General features: G+C 49.4%; 3 protein-coding genes across 6 annotated transcripts in view; 2 read left to right on the forward strand and 1 right to left on the reverse strand.

Annotated features, from left to right (window-relative positions):
* Nucleotides 1-969: 969 nt before the first annotated feature.
* On the reverse strand, nucleotides 970-16,891 carry SLC2A10 (solute carrier family 2 member 10). Its single transcript, XM_082362834.1, is given in 6 exon segments — nucleotides 970-3,107; nucleotides 6,725-6,860; nucleotides 9,207-9,329; nucleotides 9,759-11,042; nucleotides 16,821-16,863; nucleotides 16,865-16,891. Coding segments are annotated over 6 exon segments (1,677 nt in total). The 5' UTR covers nucleotides 16,877-16,891; the 3' UTR covers nucleotides 970-3,028.
* A 922-nt stretch (nucleotides 16,892-17,813) lies between these two features.
* On the forward strand, nucleotides 17,814-25,769 carry TP53RK (TP53 regulating kinase). 2 transcript variants are annotated; one of them, XM_082362836.1, is made up of 2 exons: nucleotides 17,814-22,702; nucleotides 24,259-25,769. In XM_082362836.1, the coding sequence occupies exons 1-2, from the start codon at nucleotides 22,393-22,395 to the stop codon at nucleotides 24,735-24,737; spliced, it is 789 nt and encodes a 262-aa protein (XP_082218962.1). In that variant the 5' UTR covers nucleotides 17,814-22,392; the 3' UTR covers nucleotides 24,738-25,769. The 2 variants fall into 2 exon arrangements, with proteins under 2 accessions (XP_082218962.1, XP_082218963.1); XM_082362837.1 differs by having other exon boundaries at nucleotides 18,903-22,675.
* Nucleotides 25,143-27,287, forward strand: part of SLC13A3 (solute carrier family 13 member 3) — a 94,850-nt gene continuing 92,705 nt past the window's right edge. For all 3 annotated transcript variants that reach the window (XM_082362825.1, XM_082362823.1, XM_082362826.1), the window contains exon 1: nucleotides 25,143-25,241. The gene's annotated coding sequence lies outside the window, so the exon portion shown is untranslated. The remainder of the gene's footprint in view (nucleotides 25,242-27,287) is intronic.

The raw sequence follows: 27,287 nt of genomic DNA on the forward strand, positions 1-27,287 counted from the left end.
GCTGCTGGGGCAGTTACTCAGCCATTTTTGAGCACCTGTGATGAGCCCAGCCCTGAACTAGTGATTGACAGGTATCACCTCTGTAGTGAATAGTATCGTCCCCATTATACAGATGAGCAGTTACTCAAGTCACACACCTAGTTGTCCCAGGGTAATATGTTTGAGATTTCAACCATTTTCCCCTTCATGTCTCTTTCCCTTCTTGTTCAGTAACACCCCTCCCACCTACTCAATTCAAGCTGCTTGGCTACTCGGCTACTTGGCTACTTGCTTTGCTCTGATTTAAGCTGGGATCCTCAAAAACCCAGAAGAAAAGAATATCTCGGAGGACATCAAGAACTGAGGCACAAACTAAAGGCTTTGATTTAGCCACAGGTGTGTTGAGTTGAGCTTAAAAAATGATTTTTTCAATTAAGAATCAATTGCCACTATTTAGAAAATCAGGAAATTTTACACCAAAGTCTGAATTGCTGGAATTTTTTTTTTTGAAAATTCGGATGGTCAGGCCACAATGGGCCCACATTCCTTCATGGCAGGCACCAGCTGGGCTTGAGTGTCAGTCATCCCTGATAGAGAGGCCTGTGTTCACCTGTTTCCACAGACCTCACTACTCCCTATTGTCTTACCACAGTGGACATCACTTACCTGCATCCCCCACCTGATCTATGAGTTTATGACCCTGAACAAAAAAGAGGAGAATCCACCCTAAGACTAGAAGAGCATTCTCCTAGGCTGATAGGAAAGGAGAACTGAGAAGGTTTGGGGCTCCCTGGGGAGAGAATTAGATCTGAAGGGGCCAAAGGGACAGCTGTAAGCAGTGATGGGCTGGTAAATGTTTAATAACTGCTCTCCAGGGAAAAAATGTGTGTGTGTGTGTGTGTGTGTGTGTGTGTGTGTGTGTAAATTTTACTGGAATTAAGGATGTGTTTGTTGCACAAAACTGACAAATTTACAAATAATAATAAACACTTTATTGTAAATACTCTTTATTGTAAATGCCATCTAGCCAATTAATTCTCACAGAAATGTTTTTGTTGATTTTTCTGCCAACCTCTTGATTCCAAAGCCAACTGTCACTGCAATTTAGCCATGATTTAACAAAATTAGACCACGAAGAAATGCTCGACAACAATACGACTCAGCAAAGAAGTTGCTGATGTCACTGAAGCATGAATGCAGTTCTGACATGAATGCTAGTTGAAATTTTTGTTCGTGTTAATGAATAAGACGGAAGTAAAACAACAAAGACGTGTGTCCAGACTCCTTCACCAGTGACATGAGTCACCTGTTGGCTGAACTGGATAATAGTCCCCTCCATTTTTTGTGCCATTCACAATGTATCGACTACAGACAGAACACACTGTTAAGTTTAATTTACATTATTAACATTGTATCCATCACATTCTTAAGACTGGACAATCAACAAAACGACAAATCAAGCCCTGATCTGTGGTGTTCCCCAGTCCCTGTGGTGCAAATACACTCCCCGTGGATCACTGAAGACCCGGCAAGGGATGGGCAGTGCCCTTACCCCACGTTCCTCATGCGATGCAATAGGTATAAATTACCTTAAGAGCACAGATGAGAGCAAAATGTAGTAAAATAAGGAGGTGATGAGTTTTTAGTATGTATTACCTCAGTTTTAATATAATTTATTTAAGTATAAATTTAAATAATTTAATTTTTTAGCAGCTGTGTTTAACAACGAGCTTGCAAAACTCCTGAAAATTTAACAATCAGCTCTCACAAGCCAGCACAAGCCAGCTCCAACACACCACCGGATCTAAGGGAAGTATCTAGAAATGAGAGGCAAGGACTCAGGGGAGGCCAGAGTCCTGCGGGAGAGGAGCTACTTACTCAGTCTCCATCTGACTCACCCTTGGGGGGGGGGGGGTGGCCCTTTACAACGTCCCAAAGGGGGGGACCTGGGTATTGAGGGTGAGCAGAAATCCCATCCATCCTGACCAGCTGAATGGGACCAGATGAAGACCCTCCTGATGGGAGACAGATGTTAAATACACCCCTGTGGGCATAGTCATCCCCATTCTGTAGATGTGGAAACTGAGGCTTAAGGGAGTTGTTACTTATCCAGGGTCACTAGCTGCCAAGAGGTGGAGGCCACACCGACAACCAGGTTTGTTAGCTCCCAGACCCATCTCCTTTCTGCAAAGTCCTCCTGCGCCATCCTGGAAACAGCTCCTGGAGCTCATGACCTGCACTATGATGGTCCTTGGATTTTAGTGCACACAACTCTGGAAGTCTGTTCACCTTTCCCCTAATTAAAACCTATATTCCTGAAAGAGATGACTAGCAACTTGAGAGCAGGGCCCATGCTGAATATCTGTGGTATTGCCAGCACTTAGAATTCCAGCTCATTGGCATCAGAAGAGATCTTAAGAACCACCTGGTTCAGAGCCCCCATTGTACATACAGGGAAAGCTGAGATCCCCAGTCAGACAGCAAGAACACCAGCAGCCTCAGGAGTAGAACTCCTACCAACCATCTGAGTTGCTGGTGAATGACAAATATTCTAGGTAAGAGAATTAGAGGGGTTGAACAAAACGAGATCTGAGAGCCAAAAAGCAGGCTTCCCCCCCAACCCAGAAAGTCCCAACCAGATGGAAAAAGAGAGCAGAGAATATGGTACCCCCAGCTGGATTTAGGGGTGATTCCAGGAGAGACTTCCTGCCAGGGTGGTACCCTCGAGATTCTTTGAGAAAGCCCATGGAGCAACGAAGTCTCCATAAGATGTTCTCATCATAAGTTCATTACTGCAGAGATGCACAGAGTCAGTGGGGAAACTGAGGCAGGAAGGCAGAGTCTCAGGAGCCCTCAGAGCCTGAGACTCCACCTGAAGACTTTTGAGTTCTCAGATGTTCATCCCTTTCGCCCCAGCAAAACAGACCTCTTCCGGAGCAGGGGTGCCTCTTGAAGGACCACCTAGAACTTGTGCTCTGGCATCCAGGCAAGCAGGAAGCTGAAGACTGTCTGCTAAAGCCATGGTTCCAGCATTTTCCAGATGGACTCCTCAGGAGGCCGCAGAGACCTCAATTCGGCTGTACTGGATGCCAGCCGAGCTCTGCCTGTGGCCAAAGCTCAGGGCGAACCTGGAGAGCAGAGAGTAAGTGGGGTCAGAGGGTGACAGGGCCTGGTGGCCTTCCCCGGGGGTGATGGGAGTGGACCATACATGGGATCCCCATCCCATCCCCACCCCACTCCTACCTGACCCTTCCTGCTTCCTGCCTTAATGCGCATTTCCATCTTCTGGACCACCCAGCTGCTCCCCCTGGTCTTCCTGTGTCCACCCACGCCTCCTACAGCCAGTTCTCCTCATCACAGGACTGACCTTTCTAAGCACGAAGACCAACTCCTGTCACTCCTGCTGAGAAGTGACGTCATGCTCAGCCTCAGGTCCAAGCCCCTCTCTGCAGCCGGCCTCTCCCGTGTCACCGCCCTCCCGTCCCAGCTTCCCATTCCACCCCGGCCACATGGGTCTCCTTCTCGCTCTTCAAAACCCCCAACTTGTTCCCACCTCGGGGCCTTTGCTCTGGCTGTTCCCTCTGCCTAGAACACTCTCTTCCAGCTCTTGGAAAAGATGGCCTTTTCTCATTATTCAGGTCTCAGCTCAATGGCCACCTCTTCACAGAGACCTTTGTTGAGCATCCTTTCATTGATTCACTAGAGCTAGAGTCACTGCTGGCCTGTCATGGACCAAGCACTGTTCTAGGCCCTGGGAATAGAGCAGTGAACATAACAGGTGCACACAAATGTCCTTCAATGTCATGAAGAGCTCACGATCAACTTGTGTCATTAATGTACCCATGGTACACTTGGACCCTAGCTAAAGAAATGGAAAGCTCCACACTGCCCCCAGATCCACTGTTCACTCTCTGACAGTTAACCTGCCTTATTTTCCTCATGATATAAACCCCACTCTCATTTATCTTATTCATGCATTTGGCTGTTCTGTAATCCATCTCTCCCCTTTGCATTAAAATGTAACTTCCTCCTCAGTCCAGAGACACGGTGTCTCTTGGTCACAGGTCTGTCCCCTGAGCCTAGTACAGTGCCTGGCTCCTAGCTGGCACTTGGAAATATTTGCTGAAAGTGAATGAACGGATTCCTGAGAAATTGGGCTAAAAGATTTTTGAAAGCTCTTTTGGTGATCATATCACCCTGGGAATGGAAAGGTCTCTTCTGAACCCAAGTAACCTGATGTGAAAGGGAAAGGAACATGCTTATGGCACTCAATGGCCACTGATGGCAAGGGGGTCTGAGCCCCTCAGTTGCTAATGTCTCTCTAAAGGAGCAGAGGAAACAGACCGTTAAGCTGCAGGTCCCCATTTCCAACAAGCACATCTGCGGCATGAGGACACGAATAGAAGTAAACCCCACAGCAGTGGATGGTGGTTCCATCCAGCTTCCATTCTCTCGTCTCCTTGGGGCTCTAGGTCTCCTCTGTTGCATGCGATCTTTGTAGGACTGTCAATAGAGGAGCCTTGCCCTATCCTGGCCAAGTTGGGGGTTAGGGGGGTGGGCACATAAACCAGGCTTAGCCAATCAGACTTTCGCCTGGGAATGTGGTTCTTGTAGGGAGCAACACAGCACTGAGAACAGTTGGTGCTGGAAGGAGGGTCCCATTAGTGCTTGCTTGCAAGATCTCTGGAACTTCCCATGTCCCTATGCTCCCCACAGTTGAGTTTCTTTCTCTCTCTGTGGCCTCTGATATCAGGGGCCCCCTGAATGGTAAGGATTGGAGTGATGACTCACCCAGCCAAAGTTGGCTCCGGACCCAGCCAAAGCCCCTAACTTCCTGTCTTTTCCTGAGGCTGTAGAAGATCCAACCTGCTTTCCCCAAGGTCTGGTCCAGGCTCCTGAGTCCCCAGGTCCAGCTTAGTGTTCCCCTGAGCTGCAATTCCCTCCTGCCTCACCCTAAAGCTGGCTTCTGCCTGCCTTTCTGCCTCCTTAGCTTCTTATTCCAGAGGAAGGGTCTGGAATCTTCTCCCAAGAAAGCCGGTATGGCAGAGATTCCAGGTGGCTCCTAGTATCTGTCCCTCCTTTATGTCTAGTAACAGCACCCTTGATGTTTAGGTGAGCACATGACACCCAGATTAGAGACCATGTTTTTCAGCCGCCCCTGCATGTGGATGTGGCTAAGTTCCGTCCAAAGGGTTGTAGGTGGAAGTGACATGTGGATCTTTCAGGTTGTGTGTCCTCCTCTTCCCCTTCCCTCTTTCAGGGATGTGGTGGCTCCCACGGGCCATGTGGAAAAGTTTACACTGAAGAGATGGCAGAGCAACAAGAAAGAAGGAGCCTGGGGCCCTGGATGACCTCTTGAAGCACAGCTTCAACGCCAGCCCCGGACCCCCTATATTCAGACTATTCCAAGCAGCCAAATCTGTCTCCTAACGAATATGGCTGGACTGCTGAGGGCCCCACAGAAGGTGTCATGCAACAAACTGGGAGTGTGCAGCTGGCAGAGAACACTCTGGGGTGGGGTGGACCAGGTTTGAAGTTTCACATGGACTCGTTCTGCATCCCTTTGGGGGCCAGGTTGGGGCTTGGCAGGAAGCTGCAGGGAGGCAAGTTCCAACTCACCATTAGAATGATTTACCGTTTTAATTTGTTAGGGCCTCCCAGGAATAGAATGGGCAGTCAGACGCTGGTGACTCCCTTTACGACAAGAGGCAACCTGGGGCTTAGGATTATGGTGGTTTCAGGTCCCTTCTGACACCCCCCAGTATTCTTTATTTCAATAGCCCAAAGTCCCTGATGCTAAGATTTTGAACTCCTGTCTAGGACCTACAGACCTTATGTGATCTAGCTCCTGCCCACTTGGCCAATCTGATCTTCTCTCCTCCTCCCCTCCCTCCTTGCTCCGTCTGATCCAGCCACACTGGCTTCCTCGTTGTTCCTTGCATGTGCCAGATACACTCCCAACCTCAGGGTCTTTGCACCTGCTGTTCCCTCTACCTGGAAGGCTCGCCCTGCCTCATCTTTACGTGGCTGCCTCCTTCTCATTAACTTAAATGGCACCTACGCAGGGCGTCCCTCTCTGACCACCCACTCTGATTTAGCCACAACCCTGTGCCCCTCTGTCTCCCTCTCCACCAACCAGACCCTCTCAATGTATTTTGTTCTGTTTCCTTTTCTTCCAGCTACTCACCACTAACTGAAATGCTTTTGTTGCTGCATTCATTGGCTTATTTATTTTCTGTTCCCCTCCCCTAATAGAATGGAAGTTCCGTGAGGACAAGGACTTTCTCCATCTTATTTTCAGACACATTTCCTACGGCCCAGAATACCATGTGGCATATTAACACCCACTGAATGAGTAGATTATGCTCACAGTTCTTTGTGTGTGATTCAAAAGGCCATGATTATAATATTTTGTTTCTCCGAGCTTCCATGACTCTAAGATTCTGTGGTTTTGGGATCTAACTATTCTAACCTCCTATGAGTCCATAACTGCATGATTTTTAAATTCCTATGAGCTGAGCTCAAAGTCAAATAAAACTCTGCTGTAGGAAGACACAAAACAACTCAAGGAAAAGAGTTCATGTATGAAGACAGGACAAAACTCACTGTATCCAGGCAGTAAGAACAACAGGAAGAGAAGAAAAACACTCTTTTGCAAAGGGAAAGTGTAATGACTAAAATCCTGAAGCAAAGTGCTCAGGGTTTGATGCCACTCTTCCCCCCAGGCCAGCCCTGGCCCCCTTACCGTCTCTTCTGGAATTGCTGGTCTATCTCTGTCAGCGACTGGCCTTTTGTTTCAGGGACAAAAAAATAGATGAAGCCCAGGCCGAAGACAGCAGTCAGCCCGTAGAGCAGGAAGGTCCAGGACAAGCCAATGGCACCTGGGAAAAACGGAGTGGGAGTGTGGGCAGGGCACAGCCTGGGCCAACTCCTCAAACACTGAAAATCAGTTCACCCAAAGCAGATCCTCTAGATGGTAGATTTGCAGTATGACTAACACGCTGTCAGATAAAAGTACCTTAAAGCAGGAGTAGGACTGGTTGTCCCAGAGGCAGGCAAAGGGCCAGGGCCCAAATCCACAAACATCTAGGACATGGTGTCTTTATGGGAAAGCCCGCTCACCCACTCACCCACACCCGAAATACTAGCCAGAGGTGCACACTTGGCACCTGAAAATGTGCATGGAGGGAAAATGACATCCACCTCAGCAGCCAAACAGCTGTGGGGGCAGCCTTGGCAAAGCTCAGCTCCGAAAAACCATCCTCAGAAATTCCATGAATTGGTTTTTCAATGAATCAAGCATTCAGCCAATTTGGCCTGTGACTGGTTTGCGAGAGAAGGCAGAAGCCTCAGCTCCATCCAGAAGGCTGTGGAGGCAGAAGCACTAATTACGTTTCAGACACCATTCTCACCTCTAACAGCCAGGGCCACACCTCCTCCAAGCAGCCACCCTTAACCAGCTTGACCTCCACTTAATCCTTATACCAGCAGAGAGAGTGCTGGGCTGGGAGAAGGAAGACGGGGTTCTAGTCTTCTAACTGCCTGGCTAGACTTGGGAAGGACGTATTTCCCAGTCTGTGAGATGGGGATGATAGGGATATGATACAGTTCTAATAAACCCTCCCTCCCTCCCTCCTCCCCTCTCTCCTTCCCTCCCTCCCTCTTTCCCTCCCTTCCTTCCTTCCCTCCTTCCTCTCTCTGTCTCACTCATTCATCCCACATAAAAGGGATGCTTGAAGACTAAGGCACCAGGGAGAAGCTTGGACTCCCAAAGACTGTGTATGGGAGACAGGCACGGTGGCTGGGTTCTTCTACCAGCATTTCCCACAGTCCCCCAGGGCTCCTCCTTTGACGAGGAAACACTTAGGCGCGGGAAATGGGAAAATAACTAAACCCTAAGAACTGTGCCTTGGGGGCCCGCAGTGAAGGAGCCCCGCCCACTTTGGCCTCGATGACCACTGGCCTTGGGTCAGGAACATCCTCAGCATCTCAGAGATCCTTCCCTGGTGTTCTGGGCCTATATCATTCCCACCTGACCCCATCACTGCCCAGACTGGGTCTGAAGGCTAGTCAGGAAGAGAAGACGTCACCCAAACTAGATCTGAGAAGACCTTCCTGCTGGCAGGTGGGCATGACCCAGTTTAAGCTGGTTTAGAACAAAATGAAAAGGTTGTGGCTCCTGCATCTGCTGGTCTCAGACACATTCTCTCCAGGGCAGGGGTAGACCTTCGCCTCTTATCTGGCCTGGAGGATTTTACAGCATGTCTGAGGGTTCTGGATGTTGTCAGACACTTCCGTGGAGCCTCTGCACAAAGTTTTATTTGAAGAATAGTTCTGCTGCAAAAAAAATTTTTAACTCCTCTGCTTTAAGAGTGGAAACTTTCAGCTACAGAGAGGAGAATGGACTTGTCTCGATGGGGGCACACTCAGGTGTCCCAAATCCCCATCCCCCCACCACCAATCGGAGATGGCTTCCTGGACAGAGGAGAACTGGATGCTTCAGCTCTAACCCCCCTTCAGCCTCAACTCCCAGGCTGTCAATAAAGCCAGCCCCCCACCAGCTGATGGGGCCTGGAATGAAGTAGAAAGCTCACAGGTCATATCTTCTGTTGTCTTTGCCTCCCAGCCCTCCTTTTCCTTGTTCTAGCCCCTCAATTTTCATTTGGGGCACCCTCCCCCAACTCTCAGTCCATAAAGTTGGGTGGGGCTGTCTGTCCTCCCCTTCCCCGGGTCTCCAGAGTGGGTATATGGCCCCAGGCCTGGGCATCAGACTATTCCAGCCCTCCAGACACAGTGATTGGGTCAGGGATGGGCACGTGATCTTGCTGAGCCAATGAGAATCAGCCCCAGGACATGAGTGACAGCCACTGAGAAAGACATGCTCTCCTTCCCCGGGGCTGCCAAGATGAAGAGACCCGCTCGTGGTCATCTTTGCATGGAGGTGGGTCTGCCTGGGAATGAAGCCCACGGCACAGGAGGCAGAGCCAAGAGAGCATGAAAGCTGGCCCACAGTTTTGTTGAAGCCTCTGGATCAGTGGTGCTTGAAGTAAACTACCCTCCTCTTTTCATGATTTAAGACAAAAATATTACCTTTCGTTCACAAACTGGTTTGCACGGGGTTTTCTGTGACTTATACCTGGACGATATGGAGGCCCAGGCTCTGTCTGGAGGCAGTTGTTTCTGGATCTTGAAGGAACCGGACCAAGGAATTAGGTCAGAGGACTCACCGATGAGGTCAAGGAAGGAGAGGCTGATGAAGAGGTTGGCAGCCCAGTTGAAGCTGTTGCAGAAGGCAAAGGCTCGCCCTCGGATCTCCACGGGGTAAATCTCGCTGAGGACAAGCCAGGTCACTAGGACAGGAGAGCAGGGAGGACTCTTAGGCTGCAGCTGGGTTTGCCCAGAAAACTGAGGGGTTTCCCGGGACATCAGACTTTCAGTGTCCTGGGCAAACTGGGATGGTTGGTCACCCTATTCATTAAATTCCTTTCCAGCTAAACCCTTCTGAGTGAGCTATCCAGGAGCACATTCTGGTTTTATGAGGCCTGAAGCTTAGACAATTTGGGGCCTTTATAAGAAAGAAAATACTACAAACATAAATTAGACCTCTGCCCTCGGAAGAAGTACCTCCAGGGAAGCAAGGAGCCCTGAAATCTGAGTTCATTGTTCTCATGGTCAAGCCACCTCTAGTCCCTCTGAGACCCTGACGGATTCGGTCCCCAGGCTTCCCACTAGGAGAGGTGGAAGGCTCCAGAGTTACCTGCAAGAGAACTCCCACTTACCTGGTCCAAAGCCAAAGGAGAAGGCGCTCACAAAGAGCATCATGCAGACCAGTGCGGTCCAGTGCAGCAGGGCATGCTCAGGGGCAGGAGAAGGGGGTGCAGCGGGCGCGATGCTTAGGGCTGGCAGAGGAAGGGCAGTGGGGTCCCCAGCTCCCGGATGAGGCTTGGTTTTCTCAGAGGTTGACAAGACTGGCCGCCCTGGGTTCTGGTCGGTCATTGGCCGCAGAGGTGGAGCCAAGCCCCTGGGCAGGCCAGAGTCTCCAGGGAGGCCTGACAGCCTAGTGGCATTGGGCATGGCCAGGCAACTTGGGCCTGAGTCCATGGGCACAGCAAAGCTGACAAGGCCGATGCCGCTGACCGACAGGGCCATGAGGGCACAGCCAGCGAGTAACAGGGCCCTGCGGCCCGCTCGGTCCACCAGCCCCATGGCGGTCAGGGTGGCCGCCACCTTCACGGCGCCGAGCCCCACGGAGGCCAGCACAGCCGAGGAGGCCCCACGGAAGCCGACTGAATGGAAGATGGTGGAGGCGTAGCACAGCACGTTGGGCTGCCCTGTTAGCTGCTGGAAAAGCACCAGCCCCAGCCCCACCGTGGTCCGGCCTCGCATGTTATCCCTGGTCCTGAAGAGGTCCAGGAAGGAGTATCTTGGCCTCCCCAGGTCCAGCTTCGTGGCCTCGCCTCCCTGGAGGGGGATGAGGTCCCTGTGGGCTGCAGCATCAGCTGTACCAGGGGGGAGGGGGAGGAGGCTGAGGGACTGCAGGAGAGCAGGTGCGGTGGCCCAGCCAAACATATGCCTCCAGCCCCAGAGGGCACCGGCCAGCGCGTAGTTGAGTGCATAGGAGAGCAGGATGCCCACGGTGACGCCTGCCTCGTAGAGGGACACCAGCACTCCCCGCTGCCGTGGCCCAACCAGCTCTGACACGTAGATACAGCAGGCCATGGAGGAGAGGGAGATGGCAAAGCCAGCCACTGAGCGGCCCAGGACCAGCCAGGTCAGGGAGCTGGCCAGGCTCAGGCTCAGGCTGCCTGCCAACAGCACCAAGTTGCTCCCGAGGATGGCTTGCTTCCTGCCATAGCGGTCGATGAGGAAGCCCCCTACCAGGGAGGCAAGGAGAGCCCCCAGGAGCAGACTGCCCACCAGGAGCTCCTGTTCCGAGCAGCTTAGCCCAAAGTCAAGCTGAAGTGGCAGTAGGGCACCCGATATGACTGCCAGTTCATAGCCAAAGGTCAGGCCACCCAGCAAAGACACAGAGGCACACAGGGGCAGGAGGAGTGAGGGTCGGCCTGGAAAACAAAAGTGACAGGGACAGAGTCCAGAATGTTTCCTGCCAGAGCATCCATCCAACCTCCTCTCCCTCTGTCCACCCCTCCATCTCTCCATCTATTCACTCATCCATTCATGTATCCTTCTACTACATCCATCCATCTATTCATTTATTCATCCATCCATCCATCCATTCATCATCCATTTCTTGCTTTGTCCGTCCATCCTTCCATCTATCTAATCCACCCGTTCACCCATTTATTCACATACCCACGCATGCATGCATCCACCCATTTGTTCACTTCTTCCTTCATTCCATCCATTTCTCCATCTCTCCATCCATCCATCCATCCATTCACTTCTTCCTTCATCCATTTCTCCCTCCAACCTTCCTTCTATCCATCTACTTCACCCATCCACCCATCCACTCCTTCCTTCATCCATCCACTCCATTCATTCACCCATCTATTTACTAATCAATCTATCCACCCAGCCCTTCATCATTCACTCCTCCATCCATCTATCTACTCCCTCCACCACATTTTCATCCATTCATTGGCCCATTTATCTACCCCTTAATTCACCCAAACATCCATCCATTTTTTGATCCATCTATCCACGCATCTTTGCATTCCATCCCTTATTTACCCAGACACACACCCATCCATTCATGCATCCATCCAATCATTCCAAAATTTATCTGGCATCTACAACACACCAGGCAGTGTTCTTGGGGATTGCAATACAATGGTGTTTTCAAAGATCTGACATTCTAGTAGAAAAAGGCAAATGATAAATGAATTAATATATAATATAATTTCAGGTGGTGATGGGTGTCATTTAAAAAAAAAAAAAGGCAGAGAAGGGAACTCCCTGGCAGTCCAGTGTTTAAGACTCCACGCTCCCATTGCAGGGGGCGTGGGTTCGATCCCTGGTCAGGGAACTAGATCCCCCATACATGCCGCAACTAAGAGTTCGCCTGCCACAACTGAGGAGCCCATGTGCTACAACTAAGACCCGTGCAACCAAATAAATAAATATTTAAAAAAATAAAAAAATAAAACTACTTTCTGTGTATTCTTGGATTAAGTAAATGAAGAAATATATTAAGAATGATGGAAGCTATGTTTTAAAAAAGTAAAATAAAATGTGGCCAATGTGATTAAGGAACTGCGTTTTTAATTTATATTTAATTTTAATTAAGTGTGAAAATAGCCGCATGTGGCCAGCAGCTACCATATTGGCAGAACAGTTAAACAGGTTGCTCTTAATTTTTAATTCACATACGTAAACAAATATTTCTGGAAGCGTCAGGAGTAATCATGTATCTGTCTCACCCATCCCCACCCTGGACCTGACAAGAAGATTCATAACATTATAGCCAGATTTATGGAGTGTTTGATCTGGCCCCAGGCACTGCTTTGAGCACTTTTAGTGTTAATAGCTCATTTAATTCTCACCACAACTTTATGAGGTGGGCTTTTGTATTATTTATGAATGAGTAAACTGATCATCAGAGACTTGCCTAAGGTCAAGAGTAGTGAGTAGCTGTGTCTAGATTCAAAGCCAGGTGGTCTGGCTCCGCAATCCCTGCCCTTAACCACTCCATTATTATACCTTGGCATGATAAGATTTCACCCTGTTCTCTTACGTCTGCCTCGCTCCATCTATGTTAGGCAATTTTTGTGCAGGGGGGAGGAGTTTCATGGGTAGAGGAATCACCCCCCACTTTCTGCTCACCCTTCTCCCCATCACCTCTGCCCCCCAGGGAATAGCCCCCTACCACTCCCTGGCTGGCCTTGTCCTTCCTCTTCATGACCATCAGTAAATACCCTGGGGAGATTATGCTGCCCAGGTCCTGCCCCTTCTTCACCTCCCTCTGCCCCACCTCCCTCGGTTTCTGGAGTTTACTGCCAGAAGGGAAGGTTCTTCCAGGCCATGTGAGGCAATCAAGTGAAAACACAGAATTTTTCTGCCATTTCCTGGGCTCTTCTTGAGGTGAATGGGAACCCAGCCAAAGGGCTCACAGGCAAAGCTGACTGTCCACAGGTTCTGCTGGAAAATGCAGCAGTACAGGTTCAGGTCACAGTGGTAAGAGCAGAACAGCAAAAATAAAAGTGAGATCAAACTGTAATAATAAAAAGTGTCATTGATGGAGTATTTCCTCTCTGCAAAGACTTTAGGTGCCTTCTCTCAATTTATCTTCATAACAACTCTAGGTGGTACTGCTACAATTATCCCCATTTGACAGATGGGAAAACTAAGGCTCAGAGTGTTCTCACAGCTGGGAAGCAACAGGATCAGGACTCAGACGCTGACCCATCTGACTCCCAAACCCATGCACTTAAGAGCTTTGCTGGATTGACTTCGAGCAAGAAGGGCCGATCAGAGATAGGTGGGGTGTGAGAGAGAGCAGGGGCGTAGGGGGCAGATGTGGAGGGGAAATAAAGTTCTCCGAAAAATCCCAAGTCACAAAGCATGGTGAAGTGCTACTGACCCATGGAGCTGTGAAGGACAGCCTCAAATGAGTCAGGGCCGCTAGAAAGATGGGGGAAGAGGATTCTCTTCCTTAAGCTTTCCAAGGCTCCCACCACCTGCTCCATTAAGTCCTAACTCCTTAGCATGACCTCCCAGGCCCTTCATGAGCTGGTGGCCCCAGCCCAACTCCTTGGCCACCTCTCCTCCCCACCCCTGTCCCCACCTCTCCAACACACCCTGCAAACACTGGTTCCCGGCACACACCGTAGATTTTCATGCCGCTCTGCCTCTGCATGTGCTGGTCCCTCTCCTGCTCCTCCCATGTTTCCCAAATGCCCACTTATCCTCATCCCGGCTCACCTCCCCAAGGGACCTCTGGTAATACACGTCTGTTATTTGGCATCAGTCTCACCGGCTCTGTGGGGAGCTGCCCTTCCCTGTCCCATCTTCAACTCTCAGTCTCCGGATCTGGGGTAGAGATGACCTCCCTACTCCACCCCCACCATCCAGCTCCAGAGGTGTGTCCATGACCCAGATCTGATCAGCCAGCAGGTTCCCCGGCCTTGGACAGTGGTGAACGTCACGTGGCTGAACCTGAGCCAGTGAGAGCCAGTCCAGTCCAGGGTGTTTGCTTACTTGGGGTACTGAGCTGGTAGTTTACCTGCCTAGAGCAGCTGGGGGCCATCTCCCCTTGGGAGGGATTCCTGACAACGCTGCCTGAGCCCCTAGATCCAACCATGCCTGAAGCCATGGACTTTTCAGTGACCAATAAATAACCCCCCATTCTTTTTTTTTTTTTTTTTTTGGCTAAGCTAGTTTGAGGGAATCTGTAATTCCTGTACGTCTTCCTCAACTTTCCAAGTCATATTTTTCACTTCCAACCAACTCTGCTTTCTCCTGCATTTGCTCACACCAAGTAATTGAATAAGTGATGTGTTTACCTTATTGAACTGAGAAGGATGGGGACAGAGACTTACTGTCTCTGTGCCTCCAGGGCTCCAGCCCCACCCTGACACCCAAGATGGGCTCAATAAAGTTTCTACTGAGTGAACAAATGACTGAGTCAGGGTCCAGGGCGGTATCTCCACGTCCCATTCCAGGACTGTGTCAGATACATTTGAACTTAATCTACTGCTCAAGAGCAACTGGGGGGATCCTACGATAGCCCAAGTCAGACCACATCATTCTGCGCAGAGCCCTCCAAGGCTCCCACTTCACTCTGAAAAAAAGCCAGTGTCCTGAGAGTGGCCTTCAAGGCCCTGTAGGACCTGCCTCCCTTCACTGGGCTCCAGCCACACCAGCCTCCTTCCCGTTCCTCCTCACTCCAAGCCTGTCTCAACTCAAGGCTTTTTACCAGGTGTCACCTCTGCCAGGAAAGCCCTTTCCCTCCATCTCAGAGGCCCCAATCCCCCTTCCCTCTGGTCTCTGCTCAAATGTCGCCTTCTTATGAGACCTTCCCTGGCCCTCTACTTAAAAATGCAAACTCCCATGGCACCCAGCACTTCGTATTCCCTTCTCTGCTTGTTTTTCTCCATGGTACTTTTCATCATCTGAAATAACTATATGTTTTACATATTTATTGGGCTCCCCAAGCAGAATGTCAGCCCCAAAGGAACAGGAATTGTTTGTTTGTTCTCAGTTGTCTCCTGATGCTGGGGACAGTTCCTGGCATACAGTAGGCACTCAGTAAGTACTGGTTGAGTAGACAGATGATTGAATGAATGAATGAACTCAGCACATAGGGAATCCAGAGAGAAAGGATCCTGGCTCTTGAGCATCCTGGGGTGGGGGGGGGTTGGTGTCCAGGGCATGGAAGTGGAGTAAATCCTGGCCTCCAAATTAGGGTGGCCTAGCCTGGATTTAGGAACCACTCTCCCTTTCTATGGATTGCCTGTCTAAATATGGTATGTGAAGCTGTCCCACACTGGAGGAAATCCCTCAGTTCTCTAAGCCTCTCGCTGTGGAAGGCAGAGCTGCCCAGGGAGAGAATCAAGGGGCAGGTGGAGTGGAAAGAACCCAGGTTTTGGGTGCCCATATCACCGGCTGCAAGTCCCAGGGCACCCTCAGTTGGTGACACTAGAGCAGCATTTCAACCAGGGTCACAATGTATTGGGTCCCTCCCCCACCAGAGACCTGCCATGTCTTCCCCTTAAAATCCAGGGAAAAACCAGGTTTGAAACTGAACCATGCAAATATATTTGGCTTCCAAATGTCCCAACAACAGGTGATACTTACAGAGCAGTCACTATAACCAACCTCACATCCTTTTCCAGAAGCCATACCCGTATCAGCTGCCTTAATCCCTACAGCAACCTTGTAACACAGGCACTGGTGCCATTCCCATTTTACAGATGAGGCAACTGAGTCACAGAGAGGTAGAGACGTTTGCCTACGGTTGTAAAGTGACAGAGCAGGTTCTGAACTCGGGCAGTCTGACTCCAGAATCCCAATGTTGGGTGTGATAAAAAAAATAAAAGCTCATGTTAACTGACCATTTACCATGGGCAAGTGGTATATGGAGTAATTAAGTTCATATTCTCACGTCATTCACATGGCTTCCCTGTGATAGGGTGTTTTATGGTGACTGTTTTGTAGATGAGGAAACCGAAGGTCAGAGAGCTTAACTACACTGTCCCAGGTCACGATGCACCCGGGGAAGTGGGAGAAGGAGGGCTGGAACGCAGGTCTTTCTGACCCCAAAATCTATACACAGGGCCACTGAGTCCCCGACCCCTAAACCAATGTCTGCCACATAGTAGGTGGATGAATATTGACCCTTTGATGCTTCCGAATCCAGAGAGACAAACAGAAACCTTAGTCCCCTGGAGCAACAAAGAAATTCCCTACTCTCCACCACCACCCCCCATCTCCCCTCTACTGAGTATCTGGAGAGTAGAGGTTTTGTCTATTTTGTGTAGGGCAGCATCCCCAGGCCTAGAACGGCGCCTGGTGGGAAGTGCTCCGCGAGTGGATGAATGAATTTGCTCCCTTCGGAGCCTCCACTTCTTCATCTGCAGAATAGGAACAATTTCACTCGCTTGCTGGATGCTGTAAGGCTTAAAGCGGTCAGGAGAGGGTCTGGCCCCGAGTAAGCACCCAGTATCAAGCAAGGAGCCCTCTCAGGTCACTTTTTCTGGGCAGAAAGGAGCATGGAAGGAAGTGGGCCCACGTCCCTTCCCAGCCACCAGCCAAGGCCTGCTGTCCCGGCTGCCACCCGAGTGGGCTGTATCTGGTCGGGGAGCTGCAGCTCAGGGCAAAGAGTGCGCGCGCAGGGATGGGGTCGCCGGCCTTCCCTGCCCGCAGCGCCGATCGCGACTTACCCATGCTGAGCAGGACTCCGAGGCAAGCTGGGGGCTCTGGGGGCCCGGGCGCGCATCCCCCGGCCGAGTCCCCGCCTCCGCCGCCAGACAAACTTTCCGGCCCGCCTCCAGCCTCCGTCCCTCCCTCCCCGCCTGCCCGCCGGCAGCACAGCTGCCACGTCGGCCAGCCCTGGGCCCCTGTGCCTGGAGGCGGGACAGAGGTGCGCCCTGGACGTCCCCAGTCTGGCCCGGCCTGGCTGGGACCCCACCCACCATCATCCCCACTGGGGGGAGGACCCCACAAGTTGTCTTTCCCTGTCCTCCCCGCGGGAAGGAGACTTCCCGATCACTGTGGTCCTCTAGTCTGGCCTCAGACTAGGCCACTAGTCTGGCCTCTTCAGCCAGCGTGTGTGTACACACACACACACACACACACACACACATACTCATGCATCTACACTGACTCACACATACCCACTTCAGCCGTTCACTCTCCCACATTCATCTTCCATTCACTGGACACTTAGGTTTGGACACGTCCCACCTGCGCTCAGGCAGTGTCCTAGGCCTGGAGGATGGGCTGGGAGAACCAGACAGACAGTTAATTTTGTTCCTCTGGAGTTTACTTTCTGGCGGGGGAAGAAGAAAGATAAATAACCAAAGGAACCAGAGAAATACCAGCTAGTAGTGATAAAGGCCAAGCAGAGAATAAAGCTAGAATGCTGGGTTAGGCAAGCACAGTGGCTGCTTTAGCTGGGGGTGGGCTTGGGGAGGGGGTCTCTGGGAAGGCTGCTCTGGGGAGGGGATTTCTGAGCTGAGACCTCAGGTTCCAGACAGAAGGGAGACCAAAGGCAAAGGCCCTGCAGGAAGGAGCTTGGGGAGCATAAAAACAGAAATGAAGCCATAGTGTCTGGAGCACAGGGGTTGACAGGGAAGGTGGAGGGAGATGGGGCCCGAGGCAGGGGTTGGCAAAGCCCAGACCGTTTAAGTCCTTGGGAGGCCAGGATTAGGATGGGATTTTATTCCAACTGACACAGAAATAACTGGGGAGTTCTAGCAGGTTATAGGGAGCAAGGGTGGAAAGAGGGGACCACTTGGGAGGCTATTGCAAGGTGAGAGGTGAAGTTGATTTGGACTAAGGTGATAGCAGTGGGGCTGGAGAAAAGTTGGCAGATCGCAGACAGACTTGATAAGGGCTGACAGATGGCGAGACGAGCAGTCTGGGGTGGGAAAGGAGATGTGAAGTTCTGTTTGGGCTGTGTGATGTTTAAGATGCTCATTAGGCATCCATGTGGAAATAGATGGGCAGTTCCATATAAAAGCCTGGCGTTCTGGAAAGGAGCCAGGCTGGGGACACCCCCACTAATTCTCACCATCAGGCAAAAACACAAATGCAGGCTCAGCACTCACATGGTCAGAGGCTTATCCGGCCTCTCCCTGCGTGTTCACATGTAAACACGTTTGTTCACATGCATCAGTAGCCACATCCTCACCCAGCAGGAATCCGGTGCCACGGACACAGATAAGCATCTCGGCAAAGAAGACAGCATCGACATGATCTTCTGAGCCAAGGGACCCATGTACAATTCTGAAAATATTAATAGCTGGGGGCAGTTGGAAAATATGGCTCCAAAATTCTTTGTTCCTTCCCTTGAAATCTGGGTGTGCTTGTAACTGCTTTGGCCAGTAGGTTGCACAGAGTGGCGTCGTGTGATTTCTGAGGCTGGGTCACTGTGACACTGGACACAGACCTGGAGCTCTGAGCCTCTAAGAAGTCTGACTACTCTGAGCCTGCCATGCTGTGAGGAAGCCCAAGGCACACAGAGAGGCCATGTGTGGATCCTCCTGTGGATGGTCCTAGCCTTTGAGTCTTCCCAGCGCTGGCTCCAGAGCCAGCCTTCAGATGATTCTGGCTCCCAATCCGCAAATCTTTCCAGCTGAGGCCCCAGACATTGTGGAGCAGAGACAAGCCATCCCTGTTGTTCCCAGTCTGGATTTCTGACCCACAGATTCCATGAGTATAATAAAATGGTCGTTTTAAATTTGAAGTTTTGGAGTAAATTGTTATGCAGCAACGATAACCGGAAACAACAGTTTAAACTATTGAGGGATAATTGATTTAAGCACCGTATGTGTATTTACAACTGCCTAATGAGTAGAGATTATTAAAATTTACCCCCATTTTATGAGTGAGACAAAGGGAAGTGAAGTAACTTGCTTGCATAATAAACAAATAAATAAAAGCAATAGTGCTGGGACTTCCCTGGAGGTCCAGTGGTTAAGACTTCCCTTCCAATGCAGGGGGTGAGGGTTTGATCCCTGGTCGGGGAGCTAAGATCCCACATGCCTCGTGGCCAAAAAGCCAAAACATAAAACAGAAGCAATGTTGTAACAAATTCAATAAAGACTTGAAAAATTGTCCACATCAAAAAAAAAAATCTTAAAAAAAAAATCAATAGTGCTTAAGGACACACACTAGTATACAGCTGATCCAGAAGTCAAACTTATGGGGAAAACTGGGCTCTCATCCATCACACTCTACTGCCTTTCTGGCATGGAGAAGAGCCCAAGGAGGCCTCTTGGCCATTGCCATGTGACAATTCCTCTTTCACATGAGTATCTGGAATTGTCACCAGGAGACCTGGTACAGAAAAGGCTGGGCTGTTCCATTCTTGAGATAACCTATAGAAATCATATGATGAAAAAGGGCATGAAGTCATTGATCTCTGATTTCTACGGCTTGCATTAAGTCAGGAAGATGTTTGCATGCCTGCTGTCAGGTTCTATCTCTCCTAGAGAATAGAGAATCCCTTTTCACTGGTTGCCCCAAATGAGAAAGGAAAAGTTCTAATTGGGCATTTTGGTAGGCATCTTCAAAAATGGCTTCCCTTGAGGGTAGGCAGGATCTAGTGACCCACTTCTAACAAATAGAATACAGAAAAAATGATGATTGTTATTCTAGAGATCAGGTTATAAAAGATGGAGATTTCCATCTTGCTCACCCTCTCCTGATCTCTTACTCACTCACTCTGATGAAGCCACCTGTGTGTTGTGAACTGCCCAATGGAGAGTCCCACCTGGCAAGAATTGAGGGCGGCCTCCAGGCAATAGCCAAGGAGGAACTAAGGCCCTCATATTAACAGTCTGTGAGGAACTAAATCCTGCCACTAATCAAATAGTCATACAAACAAACAAAAAGGCAATGCAAAAGAGGAGAGATTCACAGGGGCACCAGGAATTATCAAGGTTGTTTTTTCCCTCCTATGAGAAGTCAGGGAGGGCTTCCCTGAGGAAGTGACATTTGAGCTGAGAATGGAAGGATGCCTAGATGGGTCTAGGCAACAAAGAGAGGGAAGAGCACTTCTGACATGGGAAATAGCAGGTGCAAAGACCCCGTGGCAGGAGGGAGCCTGGCAAGAATGAGACTGAGAGAAAGCAAACGTGTTTGAAGATCACAGAGCAGAGGGGAGTTTGGTGGGAGATGAGTCTGAAAGAGGGACATAGGGCCGCATGCAGGACCTCATGGATCTTTATCTGAAGCACAACAAGGAGCCACTGAAAGGTTTTAAATAGGTTTCCTACCACAGAAGCCAGAACCAGTCTGACCATAGCAAGCCTGGGACTTGTAAATATGTTTGCACAGTGGATTTTCCAAAGGAGGGTGTTGGACGTCGGAAGGAACGAAAAGTACCCACCGAACTGAGAAGTTATCTTGAGAATAAAAAATGAGGCAGGCAGCTCCATATGATCAATGGATCTGTTTATTATAGGGGAACTTACAGGGTAGGAACTGGTGGACAGCAATCCACCCAGTGCATTTGCAGCTGCACTCTGAACCTTCAAGGGGCCATTGGGACAACTTTATAGTTAACCTAGGGTATGGGGGCACATGCTTGGAAACAGGAAGTGTATTCCTAAGTCAAGAGTTATGAATGGGTAACTAGTTCTGTAGGTACCAGGAGTACGTCAGCAAAGGTCTTCATCATTGTTTGGAGGCTAACGGAGCATAGAGGCCACCTGGATCTAAAGATCATTAAACAATATCTATTAACTACAAAGCCCTTGATGACAGAGAAAAGATTTACTATGCAGAACAGCTGTAGGTAGGGTCAGTGGAAGGACAGCAGGAACTGTACGGACACAAGATGGCGTCAGTTATGCTAACAGCCATACAGAGGGGTTCAGGCAGATTTGGTAACCATGGAGATGATCATGTGGACACTAACAATTATGATAATGAAACTACAAACCTGGGAAACTGGGCACTATAAATAGAATTGTTTCTGGGTGAGCTTTAAGTATGCTGGCTGATGAAAGGTGCTGGAAACCACATTATGTCAACAAAAAGGGTCTGATGATGGAAAAGGTGACCTACCCTGTGTATGAATGAACGCAGGGACTGTGGAGCTGAGGGTTGGTGTCAGTTGTAGCAACCCTCAGACCCAAGGGCTTTTCTTCAATATTTCAAACAGGGTCTCAGTGATGGGGGAAGGAAAATGCACACGTGAAGAATGTATGCAATCCACCAGGTACCCTCACGAGCAATACCTTATTTAATTTTAATAAGCTACTGCTGAAGTAAAACTAATTATCTTCGTTCTGAAGATGATGGATCTGAAACTCAGAGAAATAATGTTTGTTGCTGCATCTCACAGTGTGACAGGCACTTGAGGCTGCCTCCACTATGTGTGAGAGTGAACACATATACATTAGAAAAAAATCTGGAAAGAAACTTTATACAATAGTTGATGGGGGGGCAGATTGATGACAGGGATAGGGGTTCTTCAATTTTTCTTGTGGACAAAACTGTGTATTGTAAGAATCTGTTATAGCCTGTATTAGGTTTGCAAATAAAATAAACAGTAAAAGTTTATTTGCTAATCACTCCCAATTCGGCTAGGGTTCTGTCTCCTTTGAAAAACTCCGCAGCCTGATTATCCCCACCACCCTCTCTGACTCTCAATTATTATTTTTTTTTTCTGTAAAATGGGCTTTCATCATTTAACTTTATTCCTCCTGAATGCACTCAACAAACGGTAGCTGTTACTATCCTAGCTCTAAAGACGACGTCGGACACATGGTTCATTGTCCACCAGCCACAACCGACGCTGACTAGTGTAAGCCCCTATTGGGGGGGAATTCAGGAGCCCAGGAACGAGGAGTTCCAAGAAGAGAACTCCTGGGGGTGCAGCTTCCCGGGATCCAGAAAGACTCCTGAGGAGAGGAGATTCCGAAAAAGTTTTTCCGCGAGAAGCACCGAAGCTTTCCGAAAATAGCCGAAGAGCTGGGATGCAGGGGCCAACAAAGCCGACCGCGAGAGTCACCAAGGGCTTCCGGAAAGAGCCGAGGAGTGGAAAGAGCGGTTTACCGAGAGTTTCCGAGAGTTTATGGAGATAGCCGAAGAGCAGGGAGGCGGGGCCATTAGGCTTCGAACAGAGCCGAAAAGTTGGGAGGAGGAACCACTTCCACAAGGCGGAAGTGTCGGCGTTCGAGTGGCCGAAGAGGTCCGAGGATTTCCGGAGCGAGCCGAAGCAGCGCCGACAGTTTCCGGAGAGGGCCGAGGATCTCCGAGTGGCTATGAGGAGGCGCAAACATGGCGGAGGCAGGCCCTTCTGCGAGTGAGCTGAACGAGGGGCTGGCGCCCGCGGCCGAAGCACTGGTAGCGGCCCGGGAGCGGAGCAGACGCTTCTTAAGCGGCCTAGAGCTGGTGAAGCAGGGTGCCGAGGCGCGAGTGTTCCGCGGCCGCTTTCAGGGCCGCGCGGCCGTGGTGAAGTACCGCTTCCCCAAGGGCTACCGACACCCGGCGCTGGAGGCGCGGCTCGGCCGGCGACGGACGGTGCAGGAGGCCCGGGCGCTGCTCCGCTGCCGCCGCGCAGGTGAGGCGGCCCGGCTTGGGGACGCGGGTAAGGGGCTCCCCTGCGCTGCGGGGCCGCGATTTGCCTCAGTTTCTCCGTTTGTACCTTCTGCATGGCTTTTCGTTAAGAAGTGTCATCCTTTCATCCTTTTCGTTCATTAACTCTTCAGAAGCCGCTTGGCCTTGCAGCGACTAGCATTTGTCCCGGAGCCACTGGCGCCTGGTTCAGTTCTAGGCTCTGCCACTCATGCTCAACGTCGCGCATGTCATTTAACTGCCCTGAACCTCTGTTTCCCCATTTGTACCGTCTCAATTTTCGATCATTATCTTTTTTTTCTTTTAAGAAGCAGACGTAATTGCAAGTACTTGCCCAGGAGCCAGGATCTCTGGGTTCAAATACTCCGCTGCTTCATATATAGCCTTTCAGCAAAGTTATATAACCTCAGCCTCAGTTTCCTCACATGTAAAGGGAAGTCACTGTAGCTATATCCATCTCATAGGGATGTTGTGACCATTAGACGAGATGTGTATGCCATGTATTATGTTTGAACGTAGGACTGACTTGTGGCGCTCAGTAAACATTAGATTTCATTCAATTGTTTATTTTTTCATTAAAACACCATTATGCACCATGACCATAAACCTTGTCCTCAGATGAGAAACGGAGACTCAAAGGGAAGTAACTTGCCCAAGCGACCCAGCCAGGCTCTCAGCCCGTATTCCTCTGAGCCAGAAAACACTGGCTTTGCACTTTTACACTTCCTACCTTTGTTTCTGTCATTGGTATTTTTTAGATGTCTGCTGTACTCCAAGACACTGTTAGGTGCAGGGAGATCTGGAGGAAATTCAGTGGCGGACAAGCAGATGCACCACTGCCCTTGCTCAGATTTAACGACGTTATTCACGTGTTCATATTTTCTATTTTCACCCTCTCCAAGATCTAAGTTCTGTTAAGCAGGGATCGTGCCTGCTTTGTTTCCTGCTGTATCCCAACAGATTTGTCTCCAGTATCTAGAAGTGTCTTGAGGGTGATTGACATTCAATGAAGATTCATTGAATCTTCAAATTCAGAGAAGTCATTGAATTATTGGAAGTATTGATCTCATGTTATAGAAGCAGAAATGGCAGCTTAGAGAAATTAATGTGACTTTAAAGTTATACAGCTAATAAGGAAGGGAGCAGGGATTTAAACTTGTCCTTCCTCTCTATAAAGATGAATCTCTAAGCCGGCACATGGCTTGGCCTCCTGCTGGTGTCCTTATCAGGTAGAAACGGCTCTGACTGGGCTGTGCTTACCCTTCTGGCTCTTTATTTTGTTTTGTATTTTAGCGAATAAGTATGACAAATGAAGTCCAATCATAAAGGGTAGAAGGTAGGAGGGAGCTTTGGCTCTGCTCACCTTAGCTATGGGGTGGTCTTAGCACAGTCCTGCAGGGGAAACTTCAGAGAAGTTAAGCTGTACCATTCTGCAGCATTCCTAAATCTTTTTCCCGAAATACGCAGATACACACTGTAAAAAACTGGCTCAGTCTTTGAAAATTAAGCTTACTGTTAAAAAAAAAAAGGAAGTATCTAATTCAATGACCCCTTATGTCTTGGTTGCAGGAATATGTGCCCCGGTTGTCTTTTTTGTGGACCATGCTTCCAACTGTTTATTCATGGAAGAAATCGAAGGCTCAGTGACTGTTCGAGATTATATCAAATCCACTATGGAGACTGAAAAATCTCCCCAGAGTCTCTTTGCCTTAGCGGAGACAATCGGACAGGTTTTGGCTCGAATGCACGATGAAGACCTCATTCATGGTGATCTCACCACGTCCAACATGCTCCTGAAACCTCCCCTGGAACAGCTGAACATCGTGCTCATAGACTTCGGGCTGAGTTTCGTTTCAGCACTTCCGGAAGACAAGGGAGTTGACCTGTACGTGCTAGAGAAAGCCTTCCTTAGTACCCATCCCAACACCGAGACTGTGTTTGAAGCCTTTCTGAAGAGCTACTCCGCCGCCTCCAAAAAGGCCAGGCCAGTGCTTAAAAAATTAGCTGAGGTGCGCCTGAGAGGGAGAAAGAGGTCCATGGTGGGGTAGAAGAATTCTGTGTGATGACCACAGACGGTTAAGCTGTTCACAGTAACTTTGAAGGAATGCTATGAATATGAGATTCGACCTAAATAAAGGCGGTGGGATATTTTTAGGTGCCGTCTGTGATCATGCTTCTTAAGCATTATCATCTGCAGTTGACTGTTCTCAAGAGTTTACTCTGTACATAAGACATGTCTGGCAGAACTGGGCATTCAGAATAAATCTCAGGCTTTCTCTGCAATTGTGCCGTGTACACCTCAGGTCAAGGGCATGGCGTAACAAAACATTGAACCACATACTGAGGACCTTATTCTGTTTTCAGTCCTGGTGAGGCCAGGACAGAGGCTCAGCTGGTGGCAGTGTGTCTTTATCAGCCCTCTAACCCAGGCTTTTTGTTGTTGTGTTCATGACAGACTCCTGTGAAACCAGTACAGTGGGTTACAGCCAGCATTTTAAGAAAGAAATGGAATCAGAGATTAGAAAATATCAGAGCACATTGCATGTAGTATTGTAAGTATTGTTTTATGAAACGTGTTTGAAATGTGTATATAGACAATGGTATGTGCTAGGTTTTGATGTAAAATATAGTTCTTTTTGAGGGTTATGGTAAAAAAAAAAAGATGAAAAATGCCGCTTAACTCCAATTTCTCCTTTTTAAAAAAAGCGGGCTCATAGCTTTCAGGCAACTGAAATTTATGTAATTCTGTACAAGACAACTTATTTTTTTGTTGCTCTGTGTTTTTATGGCTATCTTCTAATTAAGACAAGTGATTGGTATCAAGTTCCTTTTAATTTCTGTAAGTAAAAAAGCCAGTTTATATCAAAGACAGTAAGTAGATTGAGCAAAGATAGTGAAGTAGCTTGGAAATGACTGAAGTTTGATAAAACCTGGTTTAAGAGAAGGTGCAGGAAAACTGTATTAAGATTCAAAGTACCGCGAATTAGCTCCCACTTATCCTTGCCCAGTTTCTTCCCCCAAAGAATTTGTGTGTGTGTTGGGAGGGAGGTGGGTATAATAAAACACTTTACTCCTTGTAAGCTCTAACTAGCAAGTCAATACTTTGAGTGCGGGCACTGTACTGGGTACCAGGTGCAGTGATGAGCAAGATGGACAAGCATTGTTCTCATGGAGTGAACATTCTGGAGCAACTTGGACTGTGTCAGTGTTGTTCACCACAGTTATCACTCTGCACATGGCAGATGCCCAGGAATGAAAGAAAACTTCCCTTTCTGGGTAGCGGTGACTGGTTGAGAGAACTGACATCATTGTTTGGTTACTACACGTCAGGCATTGGATCTAAAACAACGCTAAATTAGGTATTGTCACCATTCGATAGAGAAACGGGCTCAGAAAGGGGGGAGCTTGTCCAAGATGTCACAGGTAGCAAGGGGTACTTTTCCCTGGCTCCAAAGCCTGTATGCTCTCCACTGATCCTTTAAGAAATGAGATGCATTTCAATATATGACACATATTATTATAATATGTATTGGCATTATGTTACACTATTTTCAAATAATTCCAAGGCCACAGGAGCTGGCCATAATTTTTTTCAATGAGTATTCTCAACGTGACTGAAGGCTCATTCCCAAGTTTCCTCATATACTGTACAGCTAATATGGCTAATCTCTACCTCGTGGGGAGAATGGTTGACCCATGTGTGCAGCCGTTAAGTCAGCAGATACCTAGTGCTCGCTGTGTGCCAGGCACTGGAGATACAGAGGGGACAGGAATCTCTCTGGAAACAAACTAAGTACCTAAGACAACTTCAGACAGTGGTGAGGGCTGTAAAGCAGCGGTCCCCAACCTTTTTGGCACCAGGGACCGGTTTCGTGGAAGACAGTTTTTCCGGGGGGTTGGGGGCGCTGGTTCAGGCGGTAATGCCAGCGAAGGGGAGGAACGGGGAGCGGCAGATGAAGCTTCACTCACTTGCCCGCCGCTCACCTCCTGCTGTGTGGCCCGGTTCCTAACAGGCTACGGACTGGTACTGGTCCCGATCCGAGGCCCGGGGGTTGGGGACCCCTGCTGTAAAGGATGCTGATATTCTGAGTGACCTCGAGTGGAGGGAGAGGGAGGAGTGGTCAGGGAAAGCCTCGATGAGGTGACATTGGAAGCAAGACGTGACAGAGAACCAGCAGATGGGGCATAGAATGTCATGTACCAAGTTGGTGAAGGAGGAACATTCTTGAGGGACAGCAAGGCTGGTGGGGCTTGTTTGCGGCCGAGCAAGGAGGAGGAGCAGGAAATGAGATCAGAGAGGTGGGTAAGCGCTGGGTCACGCAGGGCCGAGTAACAAGGCTGGGTTTTTATTCTTAATGCAGCTCAGGAGGTTTTAAGCAAGGAACATCTGATTTACATTGTGAAAGGATGACATTGGTAGAAAAAAATAAACTGCAAGGGGCCAGAGTGGAGGCAGGAAAACAGTGAGAAGGTTGAGCCTGTGATGATGGTAGACCAGGGTGGAGGCGTCGGCAAGCATGCCGCAAGCCGTGTGGCAGTCACCAGGGTATGTGACACGGTGGCCAGTGGCTGTGGGAGTGGCGGCAGCAGCGGGGAAG

This window comes from Balaenoptera borealis (assembly GCF_965194805.1).
Source record: "Balaenoptera borealis genome assembly, chromosome: 16".
Taxonomy (NCBI): Eukaryota; Metazoa; Chordata; class Mammalia; order Artiodactyla; family Balaenopteridae; genus Balaenoptera; species Balaenoptera borealis.

Bases quoted from the DNA above. Each gene is read 5' to 3' on its own strand.
- TP53RK (XM_082362836.1), top strand. From the start codon at position 22,393: ATGGCGGAGGCAGGCCCTTCTGCGAGTGAGCTGAACGAGGGGCTGGCG. The intron at 22,703-24,258 runs GTAAGGGGCTCC...TCTTGGTTGCAG, and splicing joins GGCCCGGCTTGGGGACGCGG to GAATATGTGCCCCGGTTGTC.